At 43.2% G+C, this 13,946-nt stretch overlaps 1 protein-coding gene across 24 annotated transcripts in view; it reads right to left on the bottom strand.

Annotated features, from left to right (window-relative positions):
- Positions 1 to 13,946, bottom strand: part of PBRM1 (polybromo 1) — a 134,826-nt gene that overhangs the window by 120,628 nt on the left and 252 nt on the right. For 10 of the 24 annotated variants that reach the window (XR_004971477.1, XM_036331957.1, XM_036331963.1 and 7 more), the window contains 2 exons: positions 9,440 to 9,592; positions 7,709 to 7,806 (listed from right to left, as the gene is read on the bottom strand). Coding sequence is in view for 22 of the 24 variants with exons in the window: in XM_036331957.1 (XP_036187850.1) it covers positions 7,709 to 7,806; positions 9,440 to 9,577 (236 nt within the window). In the remaining 2 variants the exon portion in view is untranslated. Of the gene's footprint in view, positions 1 to 7,696; positions 7,807 to 9,439; positions 9,593 to 11,250; positions 11,377 to 13,731; positions 13,904 to 13,946 lie in introns of those variants that run through there. The other 14 variants (XM_036331956.1, XM_036331954.1, XM_036331968.1 and 11 more) reach the window with 8 other exon arrangements.

Here is a 13,946-nt window from a genome sequence, read left to right as displayed (position 1 = left end):
GCAATCAGACATCCCCCTAAACCAGCAGTTGGACATCCCCCAAGGGGTCCTAGATTGGAGAGGGTGCAGGCCGGGCTAAGGAACACCCCCCCCCCCGTGCACGAATTTCATGCACCGGGCCACTAGTCTATACTAATAAAGGGTAATATGCTAATTAGACTGGGAGACCTTCCAGACAAAGCCATGATGGTGGGGCCAAAAACAGAGGAGGTTAGGGGCAATCAGGCTGACAGGGGAGAGGAGTTGGGAGCAAGCAGGATGACCAGGGGGAGCAGTTGGCAGCGAGCAGGCCAGTGGGGGGGGGGTGGGGAAGGGGCAGTTGGGGGTGAGCAGGCTGGCAAGGGGGGGGCAGTTAGGGGTGATCAGGCCAGAAGGAGGGCCAGTTGTGGGCGGTCAGGCTGGCATGCAGAGTGGTTAGGGGCGATCAGGCAGATAAGTCGTTAGGAGCCAGTGGTCTGGGATTGCGAGAGGGATGTCTGATTGCTGGACATCCCCCGAGGGGATCCCAGATTGGAGAGGGTACAGGCCAGGCTGAGGAACCCACCCCCCGTGCACAAATTTCATGCACTGGGCCACTAGTCCTATATAATAAAAGGTTAATATGCAAATCGACCAAACGGTGGAACAAATGGCCACTATGATGTGCACTGACCACCAGGGGGCAGATGCTCAATGCAGGAGCTGCCCCCTTGTGGTTAGTGTGCCAGAAGCTGGGCTCATAGCTGGCAAGCGCAGTGGTGGTGGCAGGAGCCTCTCCCACCTCCGTGGCAGTGCTAAGAATGTCCAATTGCCGGCAGGGAGTGGGCCTATGCCATCAGTTGGACATCCCCTGAGGGCTCCTGGACTGCGAGAGGGCGCAGGCCAGGCTGAGGGACACCCCCAAGTGCATGAATTTCGTACACCAGGCCTCTAGTACTACTATAATATCAATTACTAAAGTTACAAAAGAGAAAGCTGAAGCCCGTGGCACAAGCAGCATACCAAAGATAAAGGGATATCAGACATATCCAAGCATGACCGAACAATTAAAAAAAATAAAATGCCTGGGGAATAATAAACACAAAATTCAGGATAGTGATTATATATTGGAGAGGAAAAACAGAGAGGGACACAGGGAAACTTCAAAGATAGTTATAACAATAATTTCTTAAATTGGGTTTTGGGTTCATAAGGATGTTTATTTTTATCCTGTCTGGCTTTTATCAAATGAAGTTCCATGAGACAAGAAAACCTAAAAAATTAGCTATGTGATTATTTTTCTCAATATGCCCTTGGGAGTAGGTAGCTAACTTCATTCTAGATGTGTAAGAAGTAAGATCACTTACTTATAAAGAATGTTATGGTCATTAATGCTTTACTCTCTCTTGGGATCCTGGCTGACATGTTATAGCCATGTACGTACATTTAATCTTTAAAAACCTTTTGACATAAAGTTGCAGAATAGTACAAAGAATGCTTTTTTTCAGAATCATTCGAGTAAGCTGCTGACATGTCCTATCACCTCTGAGTAGTTTAACCCTTTTCGGTCCAACGTCGAGGCTGACTCGACAGACCAGGCGCTAGGAGCAGGTCCAACGTTGAGGCTGACTCGACAGACCAGGCGCTAGGAGCAGGTCCAACGTCGAGGCTGACTCGACAGACCAGGCGCTAGGAGCAGGTCCAACGTCAAGGCTGACTCGACAGACCAGGCGCTAGGAGCAGGTCCAATGTAGAGGCTGAGGTCGACACAGCAAACCAGTTCAACATTCAATCCCGTCAATTAATTTGGACCAGACTATTTGAATTCCAAAAATAAAATTGGACCGCAAAGGGTTAATGTTTATTTCCTACAAACAAGGATCACAGTTCATTCACCAATATCAGGAAATTAACTCTGATGTAGTACCACCATCTAATCCTCAGACTCCACTCATATTTTGCCAACTGTTCCAAAATTGCCTTTTATAGCAAAAGGATCAACTCTAGGATTACATGTTGCATTTATAGTTATACTAGAGGCCCAGTGCATGCACTGAGGGGGGAAGGGGGTCCCTCAGCCATACCTGCACCCTCTCACAGGCTGGGACTTGAGGGGAGTGGACCTAAGCCGGCAGGTGGACATCCCTTTCGCAGTCCGGGACCCCTCACGCCTTACCGCCCGCCTGCTCGCTGCTCCTTAGCGCTGCCGCGGAGGCGCGAGAGGCCACTGCCACTGCGCTCGCCAGCTGTGAGCCTGGCTTCTGGCTGAGCGGCGCTCCCCATGTGGGAGCGCACTGACCACCAGGGGACAGCTCCTGCATCAAGCGTCTGCTCCTTGGTGGTCAGTGCGCATCATAGCGACCTGTCGTTCTGGTCATTCCGCGTAACAGTCGCTTAGGCTTTTATTTATTTTATTTTATTTTTTTAAAATATGCTTCATTGATTTTTTACAGAGAGGAAGGGAGAGGGATAGAGAGTTAGAAACATCGATGAGAGAGAAACATCAATTAGTTGCGTCCTGCACACCCCCTACTGGGGATGTGCCTGCAGCCAAGGTACAAGCCCTTGACCGGAATCGAACCTGGGACCCTTCAGTCCGCAGGCTGACGCTATATCCACTGAGCCAAACCCGTTAGGGCAAGGCTTTTATTATATAGATTTCTTTAGTTTCCTTCATTCTGAAACAGTTCCTCAGTCTTTCCTTGACTTTCACGATACTTTTAAAGGTTACAGGCCAGTTATTTTGTAGAGTATCCCTCAATTTGGGTTTGCCTGTTTTCCTGATAAGTAAGTTAATGTTATGCTTCTTTGGCAGAACTGTAACAGAAATGATAGTGTATTTGTCTCACTGTATCCTATCAGGTGGCATATGATTTCAACACTCCATTATTCAGACAAGGCTACTTTTGATCACTTGATTACTGTGGTGTCTACCAGCTTCTCAACTGACCAAGTTACTCTTTTTCTCCTTGTACTTTATGGTTAGACTAGAGGCCCAATGCATGAAATTTGTGCATGAGGTGGGGGGTCCCCTCAGCCCAGACTGCACCCTCTCCAATCTGGGACCGACTGCCGGACATCCCTCTCACAATCCGGAACCGCTGGCTCCTAACTGCTCACTTGCCTGCCTGCCTGATCGCCCCTAACTGTCTCCCTCTGCCAGCCTGATCACCCCTAACCACCTTGCCTGTGGCCTGATTGCCCCTAACTGCCCCTCTGCTGGCCTGGTCACCCCCACCTGGCTGGTCACCCCTAACTGACCCCCTCCACCGGCCTGGTTGCCCCCCCAACTGCACCTCCTGCCAGCCTGGTTGCCCCCAATTGCCCCCCTGCTGGCCTTGTCACCACACGCAGCCTGCTGTTCAGTTGTTTGGCTGTCCCTCACTAACCCCCCTTCCGACCTGGTTACCCCACGCAGCCTGGCTGTTCAGTCGTTTTGCCATCCCTTACCAACCCCCCTTCTGACCTGGTCGCCCTATGCAGCCTGCTGTTCAGTCATTTGGCTGTCCCTCACTAACATCCCTGATGGCCTTGTCGCCCCATGCGGCCTGCTGTTCAGTCGTTACTGTGACGGAGTCCTGGACAATTTGCACATTCCTCTATTATTAGTATAGATACCCCTAGACTACATAAAAGCCCAATTCTCATCAATTTATTAATTTATTTATATCACTATAGATTCCTGTCTTATTCAGTGGTTAAAAACATTACTATTATGATTTTGATGCTCAAACTGCTCCAGGTTTGGCTAGTTGGGAATCCTTTCAAGATAACTTCTATTTTCTATGTCTTTTTGACATGTCCCTATTTCCTTTTGAGCACTTGCTTATATTCTGGCACCCATAAGGTCTTACAAGCTTATCTTGTACTTTCTTTGCCCTTGAAATTTTCCCAAAGAACTATAGTTTCTTTTAATGGTAAATAGTATTGAAAAACCAAGACTGAGGTGCTAGAACTATAAACTTAAGTATCCTATAAAATAAAAGGCTAATATGCAAATAGACTGAACAGTGGAACAACTGAACAGCCAGTCGCTATGACGTGTGCTGACCACTGGGGGGGCGGGGGGGGGCGTGTGTGGAACATGGCAGGCGTTGGCTGTGGCAGAATGGTGAAGCAGGTGAGCAGGGGCACCAGACTAAGGCAGGGTGCCAGTCGCTGTCATAGGGGCAAGCTTCTGGTGGTCACTGAAAAGTTTTTGCTGCTCCCACTTGCTGCCAGTGCCGGCCCTGCCTGCACCTGCTGCCAGTGCCCGGCACCGGTCCCGATCACTTGGCACCATCAGCTGGTGCAAGCAGCGGCTTCTGGCCCTAATCGCTCCTGAGGGCTTCTCCACCTCCCCCTGCTCCTGAGGGGCGATCGGGGCAGCAGCCGCCACTCGTACCCACTGATGGTGCTGGCCCTGTTCGCACCCACTGCTGACGCCGGCCCCAAATGCTCTTCCCTGTTAGCATGTGGGAACAGCGGGAGCGGGGTGCTGGTAGCCGGGACTGGGGGCTGCGGTGGGAGGGGCCAGGCAGGGGCACAGAGAATGGGCCGAGACCTGCTCCCGTGCCTACTGCAGCCTCTCAGGCCACAGTTCCTTTAGTCTATAATAATAAAAGTGTAATATGCAAATTGACCAAACTCCAGAACCACCGTCTGGATGACCTTCCAGATGAAGCCGGGGCTGCAAGTGCTGAGGCAGCTGGGGCTGCAAGGGCTGACCCCCTTGCACATATTTCGTGCATCGGGCCTCTACCGAGGAAATAAGAGGAGTACTCAATCTGTTATTCAGAGAAAGTATAAGAACATAAAGGTCTCTGTGAGTATCCAACAAAGGCCCACCCAGGCCTAATATCAATGTGTCAGTGGTGTCAACAACAAGGGACTTTCTCAGAGTAAGCATTAGAGCTTTGTTAACTTAATAGCTAAGATGGCTCTCTCCACCTGGGCCCGATGGGTCATAGTCCACTGCTCCCTGCTGAGGCTTGGTTTTTAAATACCATTTATCTCCACAGCCTCTGAGGCTTTGGAGATTATCTGTAGTCAACTGAGAACCCAATGAGGGACAGTAGTCTCTCTTTATTTGCAGTTTACTTTCCATGGTTTCAGTTACCCATGGTAAACCATGGTCCAAAAATATTAAATGGAAAATTCCAGAAGTAAATTGGTAAGTTTTAAGTTACACGCTTTTCTTGCCATCCTGCTTCATCCTGCCAGGATATGCATTACCCCTTTGTTCAGAGAATCCACATTATATCTGCTACCTGCCCGTGAGCCACTTAGTACCTAATGCAGTTATCATCAGATCCACTGTGGCTATTGCAGTGCTTGTGTTCAAGTCACCTTCATTCTATTTAAGAATGGCCCGCCGAAACCGGTTTGGCTCAGTGGATAGAGCGTCGGCCTGCGGACTGAGGGGTCCCAGGTTCGATTCCGGTCAAGGGCATGTACCTGGGCTGCGGGCACATCCCCAGTGGGAGATGTGCAGGAGGCGGCTGATCGATGTTTCTCTCCCATCGACGTTTCTAACTCTCTGTCTCTCTCCCTTCCTCTCTGTAAAAAATCAATAAAATATATTAAAAAAAAAAAAAAAAAAAAAGAATGGCCCCAAAGCACAAGAGTAGTGATGCTGGCAATTTGGATATGCCAAAGAGAAGTTAACTGTAAAGTGCTTCCTTTGAGTGAAAAGATGAAAATCCTAGACTTAATAAGGAAAAGGAAAAATCATATGCTGAGGCTGTGAAGATTTACAGCAAGAATGAATCTTCTATGCATGACACTGTGAAGAAGGAAAAGAAATTCATGCTAGTTTTGCTGTCACACCTCAAACTGCAAAAGTTACAGCCACAGTTATTGTAAGTGCTTAGTTAAGATGGAAAAGGCATTAAATTTGTGGGTAGAAGACATGAACAGAAAATACGCTCCAATTGATGGCAATGTGTTGTGTCAGAAAGCATTGAACCTATACACAGACTTCAGCAAGGGATTCCCCTGAAACAAGTTACACCAAGCCATTTACTGCAAGTCAGGGTGGTTACACAGACTCAGGAATAGGCTTAGACTGAAAAATGGAAACATCACCAGGGAGCCTGGGTCTCCCAATGGGGCAGCAGCTGCCACATGATAAAAACTCTCAAAAAATAAGGTAGAGATGGAAACCACCTCAACATAATAAAGACCATATTTGAAAAACCCACAGGTAACATCATACTCAAAATGGTGAGAGACTGAAAACTTTTCCTCTAAGATCAAAGACAAGACTAGGATACATACTTGCTCTTGCCACTTCTTTTCAATATAATACTGGAAGTCCTAGTCAGAACAATTAGGCAACAAAAAGAAATAAAAGGCATCCACCAAATTGGAAAGGAAGAAGTAAAATTATCTGTTCACAGATGATAAGATCTTACACGCAGATAATTCTAAAGATTACAAACACAAAACGTTACTAATAAGCAAGTTTAGCAAAGCTGCCCTATACAAAACCTACATACAAAAAATCATTTGCATTTATATACACTAACAATAAACAATACAAGAAGAAAATTAAGAAAACAATTTCATTTATAATAGGATCAAGAAGAATAAAATATGAGGAGTAAGCCTAACCAAGTAGGTGACTTCTAAAAACCATACATTTCTGTAAGAAATTAAAGAAGGCACCAATATGTAGAAAGATTATCTCATGTTCATGGACTGGAAAACTTAGCATTGTTAAGACATCAATACTATGCAAAGCAATCTATAAATCCAACACAATCCCTATCAAAATCTCAGCAGCATTTTTTGCAGATACGGAAAAATCAATCCTGAAATTTATATGGAATTTCAAAGAGCCCCAAGTAGCCAAAACTACCTTGAAAAAGAACAAAGTTGGAAGACTGTTAAGTTGACCCATAAATTAACCATCACAGAGGACTCACACGTTTTGATTTCCAAGCTTACTAGAAAATTACAAGTGTGGCTACCATATGGAGAAATTGGGGGTCAGGGACGGGGAGAGTAAAACAATACAGCAATTATGGAAAACAGTATGATGATTCCTCAAAAAATTAAAAACAGAATTACTATAGATCTAGCAATCCTAATTCTGGTTATACAGTATATTCAAAATAACTGAAAACAACATCTCAAAGAGGTATTTGCACACCCATGTTCACTGTGCATTATTCACAATAGCCAAGAGGTGGAAACAACTCAAGTGCTTATAAATGGATGAATGGATAAAGAAAATGTGGTAGTATAACATTATTCAGCCTTAAAAAGAAAGGCAATACTGTCACATGCTACATCATGGATGAATCTTGAGGACACTATGCTAAGTGAAATAAGCCAGTCACAAAAGTAAATACTATATGATTCCACTTATATGAGGAATCTAAAGTAGTTAAAGCCATAGAAACAGAAAGTGCAATGGTAGTTGCCAGAGGCTGGGGGAAAGGGAGAAATGGACAGCTGTTTAATGGGTATAGAGTTTCAACTTTGCAATACGTAAAAGTTCTGGAGATGTTGCATGTACAATGATGTGAATATACTTAATACTTACTGAAATGTATTCTTAAAATGGGTAAGATTGTAAATTTTATGTTATGTATTTTTTACCACAATTTAAGAAAAATTTTAAATATACTTCACTACATCTTGACAAGTAAAACAAATCCAACCTCAGTATCATTTAAACCATTACTTCCAAAAGAAAATCAATTACCAAATACTTTAAACACTGACTCAAGACTAAATTCCTCCCACTCACCTTCCAACTCACCTTCGCTTCGGTGCCCTAATGAAGAGCTCACAGAGAAGCCTGCCCTGTTCATCCTTATAGTCCCGGATGGTATTGTAGAGTTCATGGCACACAGCAATCTACACACAGGAAAAGAGAAAAATAACAAGAAAAGTGAGCAGAAAAAGCCAGTGTAATTATATGGATTATCTTTATTAAAAACATACCCATAAAAGACAAATAGAGAAGAAAAAGGACGAATCCCCAAATTACCAAGTTTGAAATGTGCTGACAGTATCTCTCTTTATTTAAAATAATTTAACTGATAAATGTTTTGGTATCTTTCATCAGATTTATGCTATTGGTGATTTTTCTTTTCTTTTTAACTAAATCAGTTCATATCACTCTCTTGCTTGAAATCATCCAATACAGAGGCTTCTTACTACTCGGAGAATAAAATCTAAATTCCTAACACTGCCCACAGAGTATATAGGATTAACTACATACCTAGCTAGGCAGACTTTGCCAGTCTTCTCCCGCTCAACCATCTGTACAATCATAACACACCAAACTCATTTCTGACCCAGCCCCTCAGCCTGGAACACTCTCCCCCAGCGCTCTGCAGAGCTAGTGCCTTCTTATCAGAGTCCCCTTGAAGGTTTGAGCAAAAATAGCCCGAATGACCCAAACTTTTCTTTCTAACACTTACCATCAGCTGATGGTATTTTACCATTTATTTGTTCACTTGTTTACATCCTGCTTCCCCATATTCAAATCTAAGCTCCATGTGAAAAAGTGGCTTGTCTTACACATAGCTGTATCCCAATCACCAGAACTGTGCTGGCACACATAAGCACAGTTATTTGAGTGACTATGCAATGGCACATACTAATATTCTTTATTATTTCTTAACTAGAGGCCCAATGCATGAAATTCGTGCAAGAGTAGTCCTTCCTTTCCCTGGCTCCTGGCACCAGCTTCCCTCTGGCACCAGGACCCGGGCTTCCCTCACAGCCCCAGCTTTGTCCGGAAGGATGTCGGGAAGGACGTCTGGTCTAATTAGCATATTATGCTTTTATTATTATAGATTATTATAGATATTGAAGTATTCTATTACTATAAGACTTCTGGCTAAATAAAAATATACTTCTCATAAAAGAAAGGTTAAGGATATCAAGCTAGAGCCCTGGACGGTTTGGCTCTGTGGTTAGAGTATCCGCCCACCAACCAAAGGGTCAAGGGTTAGATTCCAAGTCTAGGGTACATACCTGGGTTGCAGGTTTAATCCTGTCCAGGTTGGGGCATGTGCAAGAAGCAACCAATTGATGTGTCTCTCTCATCTCAATGGCTCTCTCTCCCTCCCTCCCTCTTTTTTTAAAAAATATATTTTATTGATTTTTTATAGAGAGGAAGGGAGAGGGATAGAGAGTTAGAAACATCGATGAGAGAGAAACATCAATCAGCTGCCTCCTGTACACCCCCTACTGGAGATGTGCCTGCAACCAAGGTACATGCCCTTGACCAGAATCGAACCTGGGACCCTTCAGTCTGCAGGCCGATGCTCTATCCACTGAGCCAAACCGGTTAGCACTCTCCCTCTCTTTTACTCTCTCTAAAAAAATCAATACTCAGGTGAGGATTAACGACAACAAAAAAGAATATCAAGCCAGAGAAAAAAGAAATGGAGAGGCCTTGCATCTTAATGCTTATCATTAAAAGATAGGGAATTATAGGAAAAGCAGGCAGAAAAACAGTGCGATCCAAGTTACTCACAGGATCTACAGTTGGAAGACTGGAAAGTCTCCTCCTTTTCCTGCTTGGGCCTGGTGTAGATACAGAATGGTGCCCGTCATCAAAATCCCCGCTGACACTACTGGAAGGGGAGGTCGCTCTTCTTCTTTTGGAACCCATGGAATCCAACTTCTTCTATAAGAAATAATTAGCTATGTTCTTATGTTTAAATTTAGACTCTGCCACCAAGCCCTCAGCTGGCCCCTGATATCAAGCTTCTGGTTCACTCAGGAAGATTTTAACTGTGGCAAAGAAGTTTGTCTAACCAGAGGGTTTTCCATGGAAGTCCTGTACCTTGCTTGTTGCTTTAGTCCCTTCATGTACCAGAATGCTACACTTTCAATTTGGATGGGACAAATTCAGCAAAAGTGTACTCATTTGTATATCACCAATTTTGAACGACTCAAACCAATTCTGGCTCCCAAATTACTCTGGACTGGAATTTGAAAACCCACGTGCGGTGGTACAACAGTGTACTGCAGGTACTGATCCCTCGGCCCCTGGGGCAGCCGGGCAGGCCTTGAGGACAGAGGTCCCAAGGCAGTCCTCTGCAGTCAGTAGCCTTATCTTTCTTCCCCAATGTGTCTTACAATTATGATCATTTCCCAGGTGGGCTATGAGATAAAAAAGAATAGGAAGTTGTGCCTGAGGAAAATAAGAAGTGCAAAAAATTAGGGGGACAGAGGACAATTAACCTTCTAGCATTTTAGATACACCCTAAAATTAACACACCGAGAATGACTTTTCTCCATTATTGAAGGACTCATAAGGCATACTCCTAGAAAACACTTAATGTGACTTGCCATACCTATGCCAAATTAGCAAAGCCTGCTTTGAAACTTTTCTGTCAATCCAGACTAACCTCCTTTTCAGTTACATGAGGTACTCTATCCCAATGAATTTTGAAATCACAGCTTTAAGTTTCAGTAGATGATCTGGAAGAGCACCTCAGAGGTGAGTGTTTAGGTCCTTTGGCCTTTCAGAAAGGCATAAATGTGTCCTTGGTTTCAGGCAGGCTGCTAAGTAACTAATCTTAACACAACTTTACAAATGTATACATTTGACTCTCTAACACAAGAAATGTAATCACTGAAATGATCTGTTACATCTAGAGAGGAAGGGTTTATACTGGGAAGGTCTTACAATGCTTACCGGTATACAATTTAACAACAGTATCAAATATGTTGTGATTTCAAAGGTCTTTGTCTAAAACTTAAAAAAACAAAACACAAAACACCTAATCCGTTTCACTCATCAACATTCCATTTCAGGAAACTAAGATACAACAGCTGGAAGAATGGGTTGCTAGTAGTATGGAGAGAAAAATGGGGGCTCTCCAGGGAATGAAAGCAGGAACAAAACAAACCAATAAATAAACTATCCTGGTAAGCAACTAAGAAACAAGGAGCTTCCTTTCTATTCCTCCAACAGTCCTTGTATTTAAAAAGAGCCCACCATCAAGGTGTTTCTTCCTCAAGGCTTTGGTTTGTTACACACTGCATTAGTTTGCAATTGGCTACAACTGGCTAAAAGCTCAAAGGGCTAAGCCAAAGATAGCCAAGTTTTGTTAATTTTTATTTGTTTTATAAAAGGCTGATAAACTGTCCTCAATCATTAAGATGAAGAAAGGAAGGACCAACTCTTTGCAAACAAATCTATAACAAGGACACAAGTGATTTGATAAACATGAGGAGGGAATCTTTATGAAAAGGATAACAAATTTTAAGAAAGGTGGGAGGGAAAAGGCAAGGAAGGACAGAAAAGGGAAAGGTTGTAGATGATCAGTAATTTACCAGCTTTACCAGAGCACAACCAGCGCCTCGAAAAGCCAGTCTCCTCATTATGTCTGAAGGCCAAGTGAAGCCAGTGGGAGAAGGCAGGGCTTTAAAAGTGCTGATTCAGTGTTAATATATTCAAAACTGAAAGAGAAGAAGACAGAGAAAGGGGAAATAAAAAAGAAGAGTCAGAAGAAGTAAAAATGGGTACGAATAGATAGAAAACATTTAAGTAGGGCTGCTAAGGAAAGATAAGAGAACTGGAGAAAATAGGCATATCAGTTTTCTTGTGCCAATGAAACTAACTGCTATAAAGGCTCAGGCATTAAAAGTACCTGACATTTCTTCCATTTTAAAACAAAAGGTTTTCATGTGCTTGAAGATGTCTCACTGAGGTTCCCCTTTACTCACACGGAATGATGGTCAATTCCAGGAATGAAGCATACCTACCCAAATGCCCCCTATGAGAGCAGAGCTCAATCAGAGAGCTAGATTGGAGAGTGAACACATGTGGAAGGCTCACCTGTGACACCAAGTGTTGGCAAGCTAGAATCAAGAATGGCTCCTGTGAGCAAAGAGTAAGGAAAACTCCTCTTCCCCTCAACATTTCTTTCCAAAGTCCTATCACCATTGGGAAGACACCACATACAAGTTTAAAAAGGCTATAAAAAAAAAGAGCCTTCAATCATTTTGGCAGGAGGTCAAAATTACTTTTACAAATAATCCACTGACAAAAAAATATAAATCATTGGGGTCTGTTTGTATATAGTTTAGACTATTCAATATCCAAAATTCCTTGAGTCATTAATTTACCTTGATACAATAAAGGATGCAATGTAACAATAATTTTTGAATATGTTCTTATCCAAAGGACACATTTTAAAATGTACTTTGGAAGTCTGGCAAGGAAAGTAATGTGGCCAGGTGGGCGGGAGGAGCAACAGGACCTGAGCTCAGCAGACGAGAGACCCAGTTTTTCCACTTCTAAACATCTGTTTGTTGCTTGAGTCACAATCTCTCAGATCTGTTTCTTCATTTCTAAAATGAGAACAGTAAAGTGTACAGCTCCCCCTTGGATTGCTGTGACAGTGAAATATCACTTTGAAATTTCAAAGCACAACACAAATGTTGTTTCAACTCTAGAACTGCATGCTCCCTGGGCACAGAAACAGAATTTTATAGCCTTGGCTTATAGAATAATATCTGGTAAAATTTGGGTGATCAATTTATGTTTTTAATAAACGTATTAAAAGAGCACTTAAGTGAAACATTTTTTAAAGTTTGTGTAATTTAAACACCCTCTGAGCATTCCTTCAGCAATTATTTTTCTATGAAGAGGAAAGTAAATTCCAAAGCTGACTTGCAAGTTTTAAAATGGCATTAATTATGTTGACATGTCCTAAGGCCTGAAAACCAAACATTAATTATAGTAAAGAATAACTCTGTAACTGGGAAAATAGTTACTCAGTATAGCCAACTGGTATATTTTGAAGGTCAGTAAGTTTTTGGTGCTCTCCTGTTGTAATACAAGCTTACAACAAGAATTGTGGAAAACATGATTCAAATGGGGGGAAAATCACTTATAATCCTATTTCCCAGAGAAAAACCACCCTTAACATTGGCTTTCACAGCTTTCAGTACTTTTTTCCCCCCTCAAACAAAAGCTTTAGCAAACCACATGCATTATTTTGCAGCGTGTGTTGTAATTTAGGGAAGACTCTTCCAAGTCAACATTCCTCCACATGTTTGATGGCTTGGTAATTGCCTAACATCTAGATACCCCTTTATTTTCTAATATTGGGGATTTGGATAGAATATTAATATTTGAAGTATTGTGGACACTCCCAAAGCCAAAGAATGTGGTCAAGACCCTTCCATTTCACCACACACGTTTGTTACTATTTTAATTTGAAACACTTCTTCAAAAAACACTTCCCAATCTTCATTCGAATCTAAAAATATGGGTAACCTGTTAACAAGTAATAAAGCAACCAATATACTGCTCTCTTGTATTTGTATTGAGTTCAGTTTGCTTCCGACTGATACTTGGGAAAGAGTGCCCTTCTAAATGGGAGGGGGAACACCTAACAATCATTTTTGAGGAGACCTAGTTTAAAATAAGTTAACAAAACATTTTATTCCAACGTATGTTTCTCCGGTTATAATGTCTACATCCACTACACTCTGTATTTGTCGTTTGTTTTTCAGGATTCCTCCTACATTTCTTGCCAATCTGTCTTCCCTTCCGAGTAACCGGTATCTACCCTGCGAGAACAAAACTACACTTGTCTTTCTGTTAAAAAATTTTAAGATATGAGAACATTAAAAAACAGAAATGTACAGTTTAAATCTCTCGATTCTTAAATATCTGACGTCTACTATGAATACAAGTCCCATTGAGAAAAATAATCAGTCTGAACAGTCATCTGGAAAGTGTAAAAAAAATTACTATTAGAGTTTGTGTCAGATCCGTCAAGAAAAAAAAAAAAAAGGCCCAACCTGCTTTCCCGACCTGTCACCGGACGGGGCACTGAGGGAACCGCTGACAGCTTCGGCGGGGACGCGACGAGCACCCGGCCAGCCGCCGGCGGGAAGGGGGCGCGGGAGCTTCCGGGCCCGGCGCCCTTTGTCCCGGCAGACAGGTGCCGCAGGGTGGCCAGGCCGTCCCGAAGCCCGCCGCCGGGCCCCGCCCCGCGCTCCGGGCCGGACCGGCG

Source organism: Myotis myotis, unplaced genomic scaffold (genome assembly GCF_014108235.1).
Source record: "Myotis myotis isolate mMyoMyo1 unplaced genomic scaffold, mMyoMyo1.p scaffold_m19_p_13, whole genome shotgun sequence".
Lineage (NCBI taxonomy): Eukaryota > Metazoa > Chordata > Mammalia > Chiroptera > Vespertilionidae > Myotis > Myotis myotis.
This window is presented reverse-complemented; position numbering and strand designations above follow the sequence as displayed.